We start from the raw sequence: 19,267 nt of genomic DNA on the forward strand, positions 1-19,267 counted from the left end.
CCAGGTGGCCAGATGTGCTACTGGAAAAACAAGTGTCTGACACAAATGCTGACAAAGGGGAGCATCCTGCTTTTTCTGAGGAGTCTTTCATTTAAAGAAAACAAAAAAGTCGGTGATTCCCAATCTCCAAGAGAGTTTAAAGAAACAAGATCTACAGTTTTTTCATCTCTGAAAGCAGAAAAAAAGCTGAAGCTGCTGCTCATCACTGCAGTGATATGGGTCGCAAAGATTTTATGACTGCCTTTTTCTCAACATGGGAGATGATTAATGAAAGTGACTGGCTGGGTCTGTTTTAAATGCCCTGAGCACTGAACTTTTCACACAGAAGCAGCTTTTCAGCAGCACGCTTCACTGTGCTGGTTAAACTGCTTGGACTGGACCAATCATCTGCCTTTCACCCGGCTCTTTTCAGCCCATTTACTTATTTCTTGCATAAAATTGCTCATTCACTGTACAAACTGCTGAAGCATCAATTATGCGAAATAGATTAAAATGAATATTTTAATGCATATTCAGGTTGAAGAAGAAAAGAAAAAGTCTAAGTGCCAAATTGTCAAAACACAAAACTCTTTGTGCTTCCAAATGAGCTCTCAAGAAAGAAACTGCCAGATTGCTGGACTGGAAAAAACCTTACATTAAGATGAAGGTAAGATAGATCACAGGTGTCATGAAAACAAGAGCTATGCAATGAACACTGTTAATTTAATGCTGGTCCCCATACTGATTCCACCAACAAAAAAGGTTTAGGAGAAAAAAGCTGAGCTAGGTGACCCTGATAAATGAAAAGACATTGGAGGAAGCAGAACAGTTAGCTTGGGAAAGTCAAAAGAAAATGCCTTAGACACGTTGCTCAAGGGCTGTAGAGGGTGGTAGACCTGATGCACAACGAGAACTTTTCTGATGTCCCATGGAGTTCAATGTGCATCCAGATTAAGGGCTGCCGATCTTAACCATTGCCATACAGGCATAATAGATTTCAAGATCATGACAGAATATGGCATGGAATTACGAATAAAACGTATGCCAAGGAAAAACAACATAGTCTCTGCAGTTGCAAACATCTCCAGGTATCAATTTCTATTTCAACGTCAAATTATATATTATGTTTTTCAAAGGCAGACAGAGTTTAGAGTGATTCATTTTGTAAACAGTCTTCCAGGAAAAAAGCAATAAATAAAAGCAGAAGAAAATCTGATAAATTTTATTATTATCTATTCCTGGCTGTACCTGCAACTAGAGTCTATTTGTAAATCCCTTAGAAAAGCCTGAGGAAAGGTTTATGCAACAAAATCTTACCTAACTGTCTCCAATAATAAACTGTGCGTGCCTGTGGGGAGGGGGTGTCCCCACAAATCTTGTCTCTTTCTTATCCCATCAGGGTTAAACACTTGTCCTCTTGATCTGGGAGATTATCTAGTTTGATATGCACCATTAATGGTCTTGCAAGATGGCACAGCACGGGAGCCCACTACACGCCTGAGGCTGGGGAAGGGGATGAGCAGGGCGCCAGCACAACCTCACCTGTGCTGCTGCAAAGGTACCTGCTGATCAGTGATAAACACAGCCTTCCTCTTCTCTGCAAATCAGGAAAATTATCAACAGCACCCAAGAGCACAAGAAAGTCATTTCAGCAGGGTGACAACAGTAACTGTTGCCCAGGAGTGCTAACTTGCAAGCTCAGTATTTTTCTCACAAGCTGCCTTTTTCAAGCCTTTTCTTCAACCCAAAACAGGAAAGCAAAAGAAGTTGCCCTAAGTGTGCGTGCGTGCACATGCATAAGCATACACACTCACACATGCACACATACTCCTTTGTTACAACAGGGTGTATATGCACCATGTGCAGAGCTGTAGGTTGCTGCCACCCCTCGCTGGAACATAAATTCCCAGCACGCCGTGCCAGCTTCTCAACGGCCTCTTTGTTCCAGCCCTCCTCCCCTCCACCTCCCCTCTAATTTAATCAAGATGTTTTTGGGATCTACTGCAGCACTCGCTTGGCTGTTCCGCATTCCACCAAACATTAACGACTTCAGCTTCAAAATATTTAGGGGGGATAATAAATATGAGAGCTAAGGAATGCTGTCAACATTTTATGCCCCGGATCTCAAGCCTCAGTAACGTAGTTCCAAATCTGATAGAAAGATGGTACGGCTTCAAAACAAACATACCGTGAAGTTCACAAGATGCTTTCTGTATAAACTCAACAACAGCAAGGAAGCACTCAGAAACCATTGGTGGGTGGATGCGTAACATACTGAGATAAGAGATTTTACCTAATACATTGCCTAAAATTATGTTAGCCAGTAACAGGGCTGGAACTGGAACCCAAATCTGCTGATTCAGAAAACCACTCTCTAACAAGACCATTTCTCTACATCTTTCAAAAAGGAATAATTAACTATACCTAGGTGGAAAACAAATATTAAATGTTCTAACGCTTTTTGAATCAACAGCGGGAGCTGGGAGGCAAGTGGATTGACTTCTTGCTGAGACTAGTGAGGAAATTTGCAGAAGTGCAAGAAGCTTTTTATTCCTGTCTAAATCAAGGTTACAATACCGCGTATTTATTATGCATTAGGTAACATCTACTTACTAAGTTTGATAAAGAGATGGCTTGCCAGGTAAAATTTTCCTGATCATACATGTGGCACTTAAAAATAATTTGCTAATTAAAGTTTGGAATTCTTTACAGGTAGATTCTTGATAATTTTCTTTTTTCTTTTTTTTAAACAGGCCTGCCTTAAATCATATGTGCTACTGCATGCAAATGAATGAATCATCTTCATGTTCTCATCTAAACAATCACTAGCTTCACTGTATGGAAGTACTCCATCACCACCATCAATCCAATCCATTTGTCATACATGTACCCCTTATTTTACAAGGATGTACTCCCAACAAAGCCTGTAAGCTACCTGAAGACTGTGCAAGTTTTATGCAAGTCTCTCCCACAACTTTTACGGATGAAGTGCTTGGCCATTATCACATGGCCCTACAGAACAGGAATTCTGTAAAGACTTCTTCTAAAGCTCCAAACTCTCCAGAATTTAAAGAAAAGCTAGGAAAACAAAATCTATGTCATACAATATACATGCATATTTTGGGTGATAGATCATCAGTTTCCAGTTTAATGATCCATTATGCATTGGTCAGTCACATTTAAATTACAGTTGTATTATCTAGTTTTCTCCACCATTTCACTAGTGAGTTGTTTCACCACTATGTCAGTAATAAGGCATTTTCCTTATTGCAGCGCAATAGTGTACTCTGAAAAGCCATTCCTCCATGAAACCACGTCACAGCGCTGCCTCCCATGCTCTGGGCTGAAAGAGTTGCTTCCAAACAAACCTCACGCCCTTTTTCTCTTTTTTTTTTTTTTTGCAGAATTCTGTGCTGATCCTATTGAATCTTGGGCTTCAGGCACTCAATCCCAACCAACCAAGCAATTTTATGGCTGAGAGCATTCATTCTTGTTGTAAAGCCAGCTACATTTGCTCTCATTGAATGAGCCGCATGCGAAACGGGCTTCAGAAGGTGGCAAGACCTACCAGCAAGTGGTGAAGTCCTGTAAAATACTAGAAGTAACATTCTGTAATTCTGCTCACACTCTTAATGCTCTGCACGACAGCTTTGTGCTACCAACTTCCCCAATACCCTTTTTCAAACTGCTGTGATGTATCTCTAGGAAAAACTGACTGGAGGGATCAGAGTCAGATGAATGACCTGGAGTGTACAACTGCTGTTCCCTTGTTCCTGGCTGACCTGAATTCACACTGCAGCAAAATAAAGACTAGCATACTGGTGTACTGAAAGACAACGTAAGCATACAGGAAATTAGAAACAAAATGTAATAACAATGGACTACTTTCACACATTAAATAGGGTCAAATGCAGTGTATTCCTTGCCCAATCTATATGCAGAAGTGACATTTTTAGCCTGTAACATATGCAGTAGAACTACTCCAGCTGTAGCTTTCAGTATCCAGTACATCACCCAGGGCAATAGGCTCTGATCGCCCCTTTGTATCTGAGCAGGTACAGTGTTAGCAGCACAACAGAAACCATCCACTCCACTTACAGGTGGGGGGAATCATAACTTAGAAGCAGATTTACATACTGCTAACTCAGATAAGAGCACTACACAAATTATTTCACTCCCTCTCCCTTCTCAATTCCACTTGTTCTAAAAATAAGCAGGTAGGAAAACTGGGAGATTTCATTTCCCCAGCGAGAAATCAGAAAGTATCATTTCAAAACAGGCCTCTGTGTTCTTTAACTTTTGGGAAAAGAGTAGAGAACTCAACATTACTATTTCCTAAAGCACCTAAGGCAGAGGAAGATGCAGTGGGTAAGGATGTGAGTGTGAGAGTGGGGAGGGATATAGCATGTACTTACCAACTCTGCACCTCAGTGACAGTTTTACTTATGGCGTTTCTGTATTTATGTGTTTACACTGTTACGGAGAAATATTTTTACAAATGCCCAGCATTTTGGCCAGTGCATTTCTTTCATTTGCGTGGCTTTTGCATGTGTGGTGTATTTTAACATTTTTCATATTCTGGTACCAATGTAGCAATGAGACACACTGCAGCTGTAAAGTAGGTCATCTTTGGCACAGACCCCTTAAGAGAATTAATAATTCTTCTTCCTTGATTACTGCAAGCCTTTTAGCCAACTCATTGTGCATTTTTCATTTCACGTCAAATACTGTGCAGTGTACTTGTAGATAAACCATTTTTTCCACTATCAACGGTATTAGACAGGAAGCAAATTTCAAATCCCCAGTTTTGTTTTCTTCATTCCTTACAAGGTTTTCTCCCCATAAATATTACAACTGAACTTGATACAATAGTGTAAAGGAATGCTATGCTTTCAAAGCAAGATTTGTAGGGCAACCACTTTTCCCTGTCGCCACTACTCTATACCAAAAGAACACGTCCACCTGTACAAGCCAGACAGCAGGGCAGGACAGGGTTACAGCTCCGAGCATCTCCAGCGAGCCTCCCAGTTTGCACTGCTGCAAGGACCCCCAAGTTAAAAATACAGCAGAGGACCTACGGTATAAACACAGTAGGACCAACGCTGCAAGAAAGGGACACATAACAGCAAGGCAGGCAGATGCTGAGAAGGTACCTGGCTCTATTTAGAGGCAAAGCTCTAAAAAGCATCGAACTAACAGCCACTGCCTGTCCTGAGGCCCCTCCAGACACAGGAGCTTACACATACGCAGAATAAATCTGTCTTTCTACCTATTAACACTTTCCAATTACTTCATAATTTTGTTATGTAAAAATCTGTCAAACTGAAAAAAATCAGTTTGTTCAGAAACTGCTCAAAGTGACTGAGGCTTCCACAGTCCATTCTTTTTAAAAGGGTTTTTTTCATTAAATTTGAACAAGACTATCAGTCTACTTCTAGAGAAATCTCAAAGAGACAACAGAGAAAGAGTGATTAAAGATACCAAATTAAAAAGACTGCTTCTCAAAAGGCTATACATATATAAATAATACCAAGGGATCCCGCTAAAAAGACACGTCCGTAGGCAAGAAAACCTGATAACCATGTGAGAAACAGAAAGGTTGTACCATGCAGAGAAATCAAGGGCCACATTAAAACAACCGGATGACAGGGGGATAGAGAGAAAAGGAAAAAAAGGGCAAATCAAAACAGGAGTCAGCTCAAATGGAAAAATATTTTGACTACATATATATAAATATATAAATAAAAGGGCCACACTAAAGGAGGATAAGCAGGAAAAAATCAAAGCAGTGCTCTCCACAAAAGTAGATGGAGAAATGAAACAGAGTGTGCACAAGAACAGGTGCTGACATCAAAGCAGGACAGTCTTCCAGGAGAGGGAGAGGTGACCAGAACAGCAATGCCGGGTGGCACACAGGCTTTAAACTTCAACCGTGTGTGAAACCCAGGGCTATGTCATTAACTGTTGGAGAAATAAGAAAATATTACCTCCTTCCCAAGGTGTAACAATTTGTTATTAGAGCACTTCCACCAGTTCCCCTCCAGTTTTATTTGCTCAAGAGAGAGGTTATTTATTTCACCATTTATCTTTTGTAGTAGCACAGAATTGCACTGACACCGCAGCACCGCTGAAGCCAAACACCAGATCCCCACTGATGCCAATAGGATTCATCTGCAAGACTGCTATAGTAGCAAGCCCCTTACTGACAACATCTTTTACTGAAATGTAAAAGTGTTTCCTCAGGAGAAACCAAAACAAAGGGTACGGAAAGAGTACAGTGTTCAAAGAATACCTATGCATTAGGTTGCAAGTTTGCAATAAGATATAAAACCACATTTGATGCAAACAGCCCAGTGCTCAGACATGTAAAGATTTTGCAGGGAGAGCTAACCGAGGAAGTAAACAAATCCAAGAGCCAGGAAGAAACAGGGCTGACACACACTGTACATCCAGCACCACTTCAGTGCTGGCTTTGGCAGCAAACACAGCTTCTCTTATCAGCAAAGATACCTTTGAAGTGGCTGGCAAGCTTCCATCTAACACTCAAACAACTAAGACCCTCCACATCGTAACACAGCCCTGGAGAGGGATCTCTTCATCATAAGACACGAACAGAAAAACTGCATGAGACAAAGCCACAGACCATGCAGGCTTCCCATGACACTGTGAATCCAAACACTGTGAACATAAACCCTCTGAAAACCTGTATGCAACGCAGGCATGACCACTGGAATTCCAGAATTACACTGATATCAAGACAGACCCATCCGAGCTCAACTGTCAGCACTGCTGTGCCCTTTGTATAACTGGTCCGAGGGGTCCAAGAGTGAACACACGAGAATGTGTCTCAGCCTGACGATTCTCCACCGCAGTCGCTGGAAGAGACAAAAAGCCCACATTGCCACCACTACTGATGCTCTTCCGGACAGAGAGAGACCTGGTTTGCCCACATCAGGCTTCACGCTGCTCCCGCTGCAACACAGCCAGCTCCCACCCCGCATCTCCACTGCCCTTGACAACGTGTTTCCTTCCCAGCACAGACCTTATCACACCCATCCAGGCCCTTTGTAGCCTTAAGGCTGGATTACGGCTGCACGCTGTACTTAGATCTCTCGTCTGAAAAAGCTCACCACTTCAGACAGTGCAAGATAGAGCAACTCAAGAGTTTAGCGCCAAAAGAGATCTTAAGTGCATCCTTTTTACCCTGTCTGTCCTTCCTAGCTCACCTGCTCAATCCCAGCATGATACTAAGCACTGATTTGAGAAAGCCCTAAATTATAAATGGCCCAAGAAAAAGATCTCATGTCACAGGATTTTATCCCAACTGCCCTCAGCAAATGAGGATCTCTATATCACTATCCTCTCCATATTTCACAGCATTATTTACAACCCAGTGAGCAGTTCCTAAATGTAAGTTACTAGAGCACGTGCAATCAGCCAGACGCATGTATAACTTTTTTGAGAAGGTATTTTCCAAAGAGAAATGTAAAAATAATGTTCCTCAGCCTTTCAAATAATAAAGCGTCCTTGTTTTTAACATAGATTCCCTGGGTAGCATGACACAAGGACAGAGAGCTCCCAAACCAGCAGCAAGATTGGCAGCACAATTCAAACAGCTACAATTTCTGTTGGAAAACAGTAAAAAACAGCTCTTGTGTTAAGCTAAACCTGAGTGCCCTAACAGCAACACAGCTAAGGCTCTTTCTCCTGCAGGCTGCATTTCATTAAACTGCAGTGCATTTTAGCGTGACCATACTGCATGTGTTACACCACACAGGAGATAGTCTGGAAGCAGTGAATGAGCTGGAACGACTGCATGGCACAAGAGAGGCAGGAAACTCAGGTCTCAGAAGTAATACAGCCAGTTACTTCACTGACGTAGCCTGGTTAATTAGATCTGTGAAGAAGCTACATAAATTTGCCGAGATGTAGCACCACACTAATTCAGCTATGCCATTCAGAGCTCATTCACGTTTGGTTTTTGATTAGGACCTCTGAATTTGCCTTCCACAGCTTCATGGGAAGTTTTGCAGCACGGCACAGTAGCATTATTTTCCATGTAGCTCCTGTATAAACTACATCTGTTTCAAGACTGCTAAAGAGTGCTCAGTTTTCTGAGCTGTCACATACTATGGTAGCTCTTCTCCATTAAAAAATGGGAAAGGATGTCTCAAAAGTCTAAAAAAGGATGGGAGAAGCTAAAGGGGAGAGGGAGGAGAATGTTCTTGTAGATTTTCTCATCAATAGGACTAATTTCCCTTTGGGCTAGCATGGTTTTAACTTCCGGTTACAGGCACAAAAATATATGCCACTCCTAAACATCTTGCTGAGTCACCTAATTATTCCCCTTCAATTCCTACAGATACTGATCAGGAAGGCATCCTGGCTTTGCCAGAGACTTGCTGAGCAACCCTGGATAAGTGACTTCATCCACTTGTCCCTGTTTTTTCATCCAGGAAAAGGTACCTCTTGTCTGCTTATGGTCCAGAGAGATTGTTTGTACTGTTCCCTGGGATATACTGAGTACTACAAGCATGCTACATAAGGGTTTTATAAATGGATAGCGTTTTCTTTAAATCCATGGAATATAAAGCTGATTTGCAACACACCACATCTGTTTTCTAGCCTACAGTATCTTTTGTACCACTTCATGCCGCTTCTTGCAGCTCAGGAAGGTAAGAGATTCTAGTGAAAAAGCACAAGTAGCAGCAGGTCCATGTTCAGCCAAATTTCTTTATTTATCAGGTGCTATCTTACTCAACTATGTGACACTCTAGATAAGACAGGATGCAATTTTTGTTTTTAACCACCCAGCACAAGTGGAATAGTAATCTAATACCTGTTTTGGCCTTCAGCCAGTTTGGTATGCCTGGCAAACAGTCAGACAACAAGTAGTTGGAATTTAGTAACAAGTGCCTTTTGTTTGCACAAATTAATACGGAGTTTGCATTTGGCCTGTGAGAAAGAAACCAGAAGGGTATTTTGTTGTTGGTTGGTTATTTGTTTGTTTTTATTCCAGTCCTACTGCCCCAAATAAAACAAAACAGGGCAAAACCATGCTTATACAAGGGGCTGAAAATTAAGATGCTAGTTTCCAGCCAAACTGGGATAATATCAATTTCCATGTACTTCTTTGCTGAGGCATTTTCTCAGCAACCTTCCTCAAGCACAGCCCTTGTTGAAATTCAGTGGGGAGATTACTTATCCTTTGGAAGGATTAAAGGAATTGAAGAGTAACTGCCATTCAATAATCCCGTGTAAGTGTCTAATCAACCATAATGTAATTACCAGGAAGTTTTAAAAGGTCAAAAAGGCCTTAGTGTGACGTTACTTGAAAAAGAGAAGGTTCCTCCTCTGCTTGGGCAATATCTCAAAAAAAGAAGTAAAAGACAAACAGAATGTAACACTTTATTTTTCATAATCCATTGCCACCCATTAAAAATTCAAGAAATATGCAGAGGACAAGGAACGCAACAGTGCACTTGCACTTATTTTCATTCTCCCATAGAAATCAGTTGCCAACACACACAAATACCTGCTGTAAAAGAGCAAATGCATTCTGCTCTCCAGGTAACACACAAGATGCTGCTCCTTCAAGTGCATCTTGACATGAAATATCACACACAATATTGAGCATTGTTCATCTTCTAGCAGTCTAAAGGGACTGCATTATATAGACTCTCTTTATCAGTTAAAGCAGTATAGAGATGTTAAGAAATATCTGAACACTCTCTCCTCAAGACATTTCAAAAGACTGTCAAGACCAGAGTGAAAAGCCAACAAGGCCTCCAATTACTGCTGACTGCACCTAAACAGATTTTAATTTTAAAGTCACAAACTACTCACATGACTCTCTTTTAATATAACAACTGACACCACTGAAGGCAAAGACAGACATGAAAGTACGCTAGGAGTTTTTTTTATCAAAAGTGTTCCTCTTCCGTTTCTCTCAGAGGCAATGTGGTCTAGGATGAGTCTCCATAAAAGTATTCTTCAGAAGGCTCGAGTCCTTCTGCAACTCTCTTCTCTAGGCCTTGCAATAACAGAAATAACTCTCCAAGATCATGACACATTGCAAGGGGGTGGGGAGTGGGGGAAGAGAAATTGCTTTCAAAAGTAGAATTGCAGTGTTTTTAACATGGTAACTAGCAGATGTTACAGCGATTGACAGATGTCTGAAGAGACTAGGCATTACCATTTAATAGGAGTGTCAAAGCTTCCATATCGTGTTTCTTCAACTGGAAGAACAGATTCTTAAGAGAAAAATACCCTCACACACTGCCCCACCTTTTTTTCCAGGTGGAAATCAAGGGGAGAGCAAGGGGACAAGGCTAACAAAAGAGACTTCAGCTTCATTTTCTCCTTTTTCCAGAGAAGGACAATACAACCTTTTATTATCTAGCATGGTAGGAATTCTCCCTAATTTTTCTTTTAACAGTAGTTTCTCCTCCATGGCAGATACAAATTTCTCTTTAGAGAGCTGTTCTTGATTATATTCAGAGTTAAAGACCTGGAGGGCTTCTGCTTGTTTAATAGAATTTTCAGAATGCATACAAAACTGTGAGCATGTTAAGAGGAAAAAACATGGCCTAACTTTAGACCAACAAATCTCAACCGACCACTTTTGGGAAAATCCTAGAATACTAGAAGAAGAAAATTACTAAAGAAATCAAAGGTAAGTCAAGCATAGTTACCCACAAAGAGGGAAAAAAGCACCATGTATTAGGCAGAGTCAACAGTAAATTACTTCCACCAGAAGTAATAGCTAAAACTTTGTATTTTAGAAGGCCCAAACAAAAATACATGTGTTGTAACACTCAGTTACCTTCTTGAACAGGCGCCCCGAATCTTCGCTGACCTGGACAAAGCGCGGGATGATGTTGTTGAGATAGATGTCACTTAGGGTGGTGTGATCCCTGCTCTCTCGCTTCACTTGATTTAGCAGGAGATTCCAGCAATTGACTGGCGATAGCACATTCTGATCCTTCCTATAAAGGACACAAAATAGAAACAAGAATTGGATAGGACTTTAGCTGAAGGGGACAAAATTATTCTGTTCATGATGTTCTACACCTATAAACACTAGAAACTCAGCTATGGGACGTACGGATTTACTGAGGGAGAGGAGAGGAAGGCTACAAAATGGCTACTGAACATACAGAAAATACGCCCTCAGTTACACCAACTACATTCACATGGCCATGGGCTTTTGTCCCCCAACAAACATAAGGCAAATGCAAGCTACCATGTGCCAAATGTAGGCTCTAATTTTTTCCTTTGAATCCAAGATTTTGTTCATAAATTACAGTGCCTGAGGGAGAGCGATGGCTCCAGCGTCTGACAATAGGTTTCACAGTGCTGTCTCAGGCATTTGTGACTTAACCACAATAAAAAGATTTCAAGCATCCAGTTAGCTAAATAGCATCTGCATAGGAAACAAAATGTTATGTTTCATGTACAAAAACAATTATGTGCAAGCATCTATATCTGTCCCAAGCAAAAGAGAAGGCAACATTCATACAACCAGCTTTATTTTCTCATCTTTGAACTTACTCCACCTTATTATGGCTGATTCACCCTGTACCCTGCAAATAAGCAATACAAAGGGCAAAAGTGGAGATGAGAGGAACCTCAGTTTATTTGGATCAACATTTCATCTACTGGAAGGAGCAAGTCATTTCTTAAGGCAGCATTTCATACCAGATGAAAGCAAGGACATTAGCAATGATTTTGCATGGTCCTCCAGCAGCCCCGCAGCAGTGTTTGAAACTGGCAGATCTAGGTGTAGTCTTAACTACATCATCTACTTCTCTCTAGATCTGTTTATCATTTGTTTACAGTACAATAATATTTATTTAGAAAAGAGTAAGTCAGATCTCTGGTGGAAAGCCAGAGCTCTTCTTGATTATTGTATGCAACTGTATCAGATTTCTTTCCTCTTAAAAGAAATGCCATTTAATTTCCACTGAAAAAGGACAGCAATCTCTGCTGCAAGCAATGTCTGACATCGTGAAAATGTGAAAATTAAGCCATAGCAGACTTTCATTATCCTTCTCGTGACATCAGCGGTTGGGTTTGCAGTACAATATGGATAATTTTAGATAAAGAAGAATAGTTTCGGAACAGCTGATGTTGACGCTTTGTTTCTTTTCCTCAAAAAAATGAAAAGCTCAGGAAATCACTGCAGCTTGTGATCTGGACTGCTTCAAGGTTTGGAGTGCACGCGTGTGTACAGTGGGAGGGGGTATAAAAAGTATTCTGGGCTTTTGGTTCTCCTGGTGTTTTAAGTAAAAAAAAAAAAGAAGAAAATAAAATGTGAGAAGGCATAGATTTTATTTAGAGACAGTATTTTCCTTCGTACTCTAGTGTCCTGTATTGCAGATATTGCTGACGCACAAAACCAGATGGAATGATCAAAATGCTGAACTGTATAAGGTTGAAACTGCTAGATGTTAAGCTATATAAATCAAATAGTTGCCCCCCGATCTGCAACCAGTCTTTGCAGCATACCATTCGTTTTGCTAATATGCCAGAGAGCTAATTAGTAACCACAAGACCCGGCTAATAGAACTGTGAATCTACGTGTACTGACCAGGCTGCAGCCAGCCCTCGAAGGGCACACATGCAGATAAGGAGCCATATGCTCTGACTCCCACTGAAATGGAGATAAAAGCTGCCACCGCAAGAGAAGGCTGCTCATGGCTTGGACAGATGTATTCTTCACTAGGTAGAAAACTGTCTGGACGGCTGAGCCCAAAGAGTGATGCTGAACGGAGGTAAATCCAGTTGGTGGCCGGTCACAAGTGGGTTTCCCCAGGGCTCAGTATTGGGGCCAGTTCTGTTTAATATCTTTATCAGTGATCTGGACGAGAGGATCGAGTGCACCGTCAGTAAGTTTTCAGATGACACCAAGTTGTGTGGGAGCATTGATCTGCTTGAGGGTAGGCAGGCTCTACAGAGGGGTCTGGACAGGCTGGATCGATGGGCTGAGGCCAACTGTATGAGGTTCAACAAGGCCAAGTGCCGGGTCCTGCACTTGGAACACAACAACCCCATGCAACGCTACAGGCTTGGGGAAGAGTGGCTGGAAAGCTGCCCAGAGAAAAAGGACCTGGGGGTGTTGGTCGACAACCGGCTGAAGAGGAGCCAGCAGTGTGCCCAGGTGGCCAAGAAGGCCAATAGCATCCTGCCTCGTATCAGAAATAGTGTGGCCAGCAGGAGCAGGGCAGGGATCATTGCCCTGTACTTGGCACTGGTGAGGCCGCACCGTGAACACTGTGTTCAGTTGTGGGCCCCTCACTACAAGAAAGACCTTGAGGTGCTGGAACGTGTCCAGAGAAGAGCAACAAAGCTGGCAAAGCATCTAGAGAACAAGTCCTGTGAGGAGCGGCTGAGGGAACTGGAGTTGTTCAGTCTGGAGAAAAGGAGGCTGAGGAGAGACCTTATTGCTCTCTGCAACTACCTGAAAGGAGGTTGTAGCCAGGTGGGGGTCAGTCTCTTCTCCTAGGAAAGAAGTGATAGGACAAGAGGAAATGGCCTCAAGTTGCGCCAGGGGAGGTTTAGATTGGATATTAGGAAAAACATCTTCACTGAAAGGGTTGTCAAGCATTGGAACAGGCTGCCCAGCGAAGTGGTTGAGTCACCATCCCTGAAGGTATTTAAAAGACATGTAGACATGGCACTTGGGGATATGGTTTAGTGGTGGACTTGGCAGCACTAGGTTAATGGTTGGACTCTACGACCTTAAAGGTCTTTTCCAACCTAAACCATTCTATGATTCTATTACATAATATATACATTAAGGTGGTTTTTTAATTTAGGTGAGACAAAAAACAACACCCAGATTTCTTCCACTAAAGAGAGGGCAGGAGGAAGAAAGGCATCTCCAGAAAGAGCTCCTTCAAGGAGCAGAGCTGGGTTGGAGGTATACACGCCATCTGGAGAGCCACCATCTCTACCAACAGACAAACTGTGGTTCAGGTAGAAGACAGGAAGCAAACTAAATGAGACAGTATTGTGGATGGTTGTAAAGAGCAGTTTATGAAGGACAGTATTAAAAGATGTTAAAAGTTGGTTGGTTTGCTCCTTGACACCAATGATATTGAAGTACTTTACACAGCAAATTAGTATTTGCCCTCTAAAGCTGCAAGAGCTTCAGCAAGTGAAAATTAATCAACTACTGTAAAAAAGTCTGGGAATGAAACATAGGAACAAAAAGCTCAAACTCTCCCCCAGCTGATCTTGTTCTAGCTGTTCAAAATCCTGCCTCCAAACCCTTAACAGCCTGTTACTGCTTCATCACTTTGCTGCTTCACTCTTTTCCTAAGACCAGTGCAGCCGCAGATCTCTAAGCAGCCAGAAGTCCAGCTGTGTGCAGCCTGCTAACTTGCCTTCTCAGGCAAGTTACTACTACTCATCTGCATGAACTGTTAACCCAGAAACTCAGCTGTTTTGATCCTTAGTATCTCCCACCGCATCCTCCATCTCATTACGAAGTTTTGCTATCTATTCCACTAAGAGCACCTGGCTGTTCATGGATGCCCTCGCTGAGGTATCAGTCCAACCCCACCTTGAGCAGTTTGGAAGAGCTGTGAGCAACAAGGACCAAGGGTTATGACTATAGACAAGAATACATGCAAGGGACCAGAGAGCAGCACAGTACGAGTGCCTTGCTTTCCAAAGAAAACTGAAGCACCAAACGGGAACCAGAAGAGATGCAATAGTTAACTGGACAATTCCCAGCTGTCCAGGCTGCCCTACCACAACACCCGAAGCTATTCTAAGGCAGCACATAGCACGAATACCAAGAGTCCATGAAAAGCATGGTGAGTAAAATTGCTGGTGTCTAATGGCGCCAGATGGGTTGTTGACACACTCCGTGTGGTTAGACATGAAAGGCCATCCTGCAGGAAAAAATAATCACAACCCCACATGCTTCCAATCCGCGACCGGGATTGTCACCTTCGGGTCTGTGCCGCACCCTGAGCTCAACCTCATGCAACCACAGCTCTGCACACTTCAAGATTTTTCATTTAAATTCCTTTAATTTCTTGGTGTCTCTTGGTTTTACTAACCCCTTCAGTACCTTGTTCAGTACCTCGCTTTTGTACAGGTCCAATGTTTTCACAGCAAGGTTTTCACAGGAAGACAACAACTCTCCTTCATTATTTGCTAGTTACAATTTTCCTAGCACTGACAAAAAGCAGATAAAGGCAGGCCTTAAGACAGAAATGAAACAGAAAAGGAAAGAGGCAGTTACTTGCTTCAAACCTTCCAACTAGCCTTGAAAACTACACACACATTAACTGTTAAAGCACCTCTAAAAATGCAGCATTTTCTGGGGTAGAACATGGCAACAGTTTTCACAACACAGAGCAGAAGTTATACAACTGTTTACAACAGACCCTTTTCTATCATAACCACAAGCAGATGGCAGAGAAGCAAATTGCAATTTTCATTAACCATTTCAATTCTCAAAGGAGCTGGCAAATATACTCTGCTTCCAGTTTCATGTCACCACAGAGGAGGGATGAAAAAGGGAAGAAAAATATGCAATAGAGACTGTGGCATATAATCAAGAGCGAGCTCAACTTCCACAGATTCTGCAGAAGGACTGGAATCAGTATTCACCCTTAAGAAGTAAAATTGATGAGATCAACCCAAAACTTTAGAACCTGTACATGAACTTTCCCAAAGTGCTGGCGATTTCACGTTCACTACAACTGTTTGACTCAAACTTCCCCTGCAAGGAGAGGAGGAGGAGGAGGAGGGAGATGCCAAGATCTAGGTTTATTTCAAGAACTATTTATACTCATTTAAAGATCGTGTGATGATAGTGAATCTGGAGAGTTTATTTAGGTTAGCCTAAATTACAGCAGATCACAGCAATCGGGGGTGTTTGGGAGCAGGAAGAGGAAGTTGTGCACAGATTTTTAAGGAACCACAAAGTATGAAGCTCTGTGGTTTCCCGGGTGTTATCTTGATTGGGTCCTGTGCAACTTCCACTTCAAAGGTCGCAGTCAGTCTCAAAAGATCAGATGGGAAGATTGAGTCCCAAGAATCCAAAACGTCTTAATTAAATTACTCATTCATACAAGGAACTCACAGACAATCCAAGATTTACCTGCATTAAGGCAATTAGGAGAGAGGGACAAAGGCCAGCGACCCTTAGTTGGCATTGCAAGGTAACCCTGTTCAGAGCAACAGCAGAAAAATTATCTTAAAAAACAACCTCCTCCCCGACACTAGATTAAAAAAAAAAACCCAAACACCAACAAAACAAAAAACCCACACCCACAAACCAGGAATAGGAATACTGGGTTTCCATAAGGAGTGCAAAACAAAGGAATGAGTCAGATGAGAACAAAAATATTACTAAATAGAAAGAGAGAAACATTTAAATTAACATAGGCACGTCATATCATCCGTGTGAACAGAAAATTTCTCTGACAGTCCCTCCTTCGAACTGAGTTTTTTAAAGCAAGTCTCCCGGTGGCACATACAAAAACTGAAGTTTCCTGTTTCACCTCCCTGCCCCCCCTCCCCCCAATATTCGGGCTCTGTTTCCTAGAGGTGTGCAACAGACATTTCCAGACCTGGTACATTCTGAAATAGTGATCAAAATCCTGGGAACTGAGAAACTGACTTATTTCTCACTCTGTAGAGCAACCTGCATGCACTACCTTTCCCAGCCCAACAGGGACCTGCGGGATCAGGTCTCTGAGCTCTACAGGGTGCTCGCTCTGCAGTACTGACCTCATGCCCAGCTCACCTGAACTACCTGCTAAAATTAGATATGAGGTGAAGGGAGAGATGAAAAAGTAATTTGCGGATCTGTGCCATTGTCAAGTCCACCCTACAAACCACTAGAGCTAGAGCTAGACCAAGTGTTAAAGCAGAGACGTAATTGTTTCTGTATATACTTTTTCAAACCTGTCTGTATTTTGTCCTCTGCAATGTGCTCCATAAGAGTAGCTACCATCATACCAACCAATACAGTGCAATAGTAGGATCACTGATATGATGAAAAACGCCACGAAGATCCTCCCTGGGGTTTTACATCAATTTTCACTGGTCATGTATCCTTAGCTCTCCAGATTCAGTGAGGTCACTGAATTAATGAATGCTTCATGCTTAGAAAAATCTTCCAAATGTTGTTAGTTGAAAGACTCAGAAAAAAATGTTCAGGAATCACCTCCGTCAAAAAGAATCACAGGTCAAGATAGCCTATGACAATATTTATCAATTAAAATAACAATAGTAACAACAACAGTAACTGAAGTCCACGTGATCCAAATGCTTTTGTCGATACCTCCCTCACAGCCTGTATCATCTCACCTCTAAAGAAATCATTCCACTTTTAAGAATACTAAAGTTGAACTTCTCTGCAAGCTGCTCATTCAAATCAGTGTTTGATTTCCCCTTAAAGTCTTCCTGACACAGCTCAGTGTTAACTGCAAATTTTGAGAATTACAAGCATGGACATACACGCTGCTCACTGCCCTTCTCTTCCAAAAGATTCCAGTTATGAACATCTGTTGTTTACAAGTGCTCAGCCTGAAGGTTGCCAGACTTATTCTGCATCTTCTACTTCAAGGCAAAGGCTGCCAGAAAGCCATCTGAATTTCATGCTGGGATATCCTGGACATTCAGCTCTCCAGCTGACAATTGCTACTCAGTATCCTACTACCAAAGATTAACTTGATTTAAAATACAGCCTTAAAATAGCATTGTCTTTTAATTTTTTCTTTTTTTTCCCTTTTTTTTTTTTTTTTTTTTCCTCATTTTCTCTTTTGAAAGGAATCAGTCAAGGTTTGCCACAGTCTTTATATTGTTAACTGATTATTTGAATAGGCAAATGCCTTTAGGACAAAATCACATGAAATGGGAGAACTGAAGTCTGGAGTAAAAGGTCCTAGGGTTTCACTGCAGTGGGAGAACACCTTCCTTTGAGGATGGAAGTCATATCAACACCCAGCACTGCTGCCTGCAGGGACCCCCGAGACCCAACAGGCAAGATGGACACCTGCTGAGATAGATGCTCTGATTTAACTGCTACACAGGAGACCTGTAATTAGGCAGGTCTTTAAGGAGCAATGACTATACCAAACTTGTGACAAACAAGCTCTTGTAACAACTAGAGGTGCCAGACATGGGCCGTGAAATGCATTTCCTTCAGTCCTTACATCTTGTGCAAGGACATTTACCAACAGGTACTGAAGAAGCCTTACCAAATATATACATTTTATATGACTATTCTCTTTAATAGTCTGTTCTAATTGAAAAAACATTTTTAAAAGAGAATAGGCAAAGTGAGGTCTAATAGCCATGGTAGAGTAGTTAAAAGCAAGTAAAACCTGGGACATATCCAACTGTCATCAACTCGTATGTCACCTTGGCTAAACCAATCTGTTCCCTTTCTTCAAAGATATAAAATGAGAATAACATACACCTACCTCTGTAAATCATTTTAAGATGCTCCAGTGAAGCTAGCTTCAAACTGCGCAATGTGCAAGCACCCTTTAAGTCCATCACCAGCTATACACAGTTTGCTGTCAAGACCCAACCACCTACATTTCAAAACCCATATGGAAAATGTAGCCACCTGATCAGCTTACCCTCTGATGCAACCACATCTAAGAAAAATAAACCCCATGCAATGCATTTGTTAGAAACCCAACACAAGCCTGCACTTCACATTGCTCTTTCCTTTAAGCATGTGCTTTTACCAGCTTGGAGATGGATGGTGGAGGAAGCCACACAATCCAATTTCAAGGGTCAGACTGAAGCCTCTTGCCCTTGACAGCATTCCCTTAAATGAACACATTTGGAGCAACTTGGCAATTACATAATAGCTATTGAGTATGAAAGCACATGCAAATTACAGGGTTACTGCCTGACAGATTTCCTCCTTGACAGTGTGTTATGAGATCTAAAAACGGCAAGTGACATGGTAAGCAGTCACTGAATGATATGGTACCTTCCGACATAATTATCATGTTATCAAAAGAACATGCTATTACTGTATATTTATAGGGTCACAGCCAGGCAATTACAGAGTAGCCACCCGCCTGTGCACATCTCATAGTCATGTAATACCAGGCTCCTTAGGAGGAGAGATCTGATGGTTGGCTTTGATCAAATGGTCTTCTGGGGGCTTCCAAATGAGATTACAGCTTCAGCATCTACAGAAAAGATACCAGCCAAGTTACTCTTCGCTATTCAGACAAAGCAGTGTTAGGGATAGGTAATTATAATTGGAATTGCTTCCTTACTGATCCCTGTGGTA

At 41.8% G+C, this 19,267-nt stretch overlaps 1 protein-coding gene across 7 annotated transcripts in view; it reads right to left on the reverse strand.

Moving 5' to 3' along the window:
• The window catches only part of SRGAP2 (SLIT-ROBO Rho GTPase activating protein 2), a 115,288-nt gene that overhangs the window by 55,378 nt on the left and 40,643 nt on the right, over positions 1 to 19,267 (reverse strand). For all 7 annotated transcript variants that reach the window (XM_049832233.1, XM_049832234.1, XM_049832235.1 and 4 more), the window contains one exon: positions 10,805 to 10,967. In XM_049832233.1, coding sequence (XP_049688190.1) covers positions 10,805 to 10,967 — 163 coding nt within the window. The remainder of the gene's footprint in view (positions 1 to 10,804; positions 10,968 to 19,267) is intronic.

Source organism: Accipiter gentilis, chromosome 29, assembly GCF_929443795.1.
Source record: "Accipiter gentilis chromosome 29, bAccGen1.1, whole genome shotgun sequence".
NCBI classification, from domain to species: Eukaryota; Metazoa; Chordata; class Aves; order Accipitriformes; family Accipitridae; genus Astur; species Astur gentilis.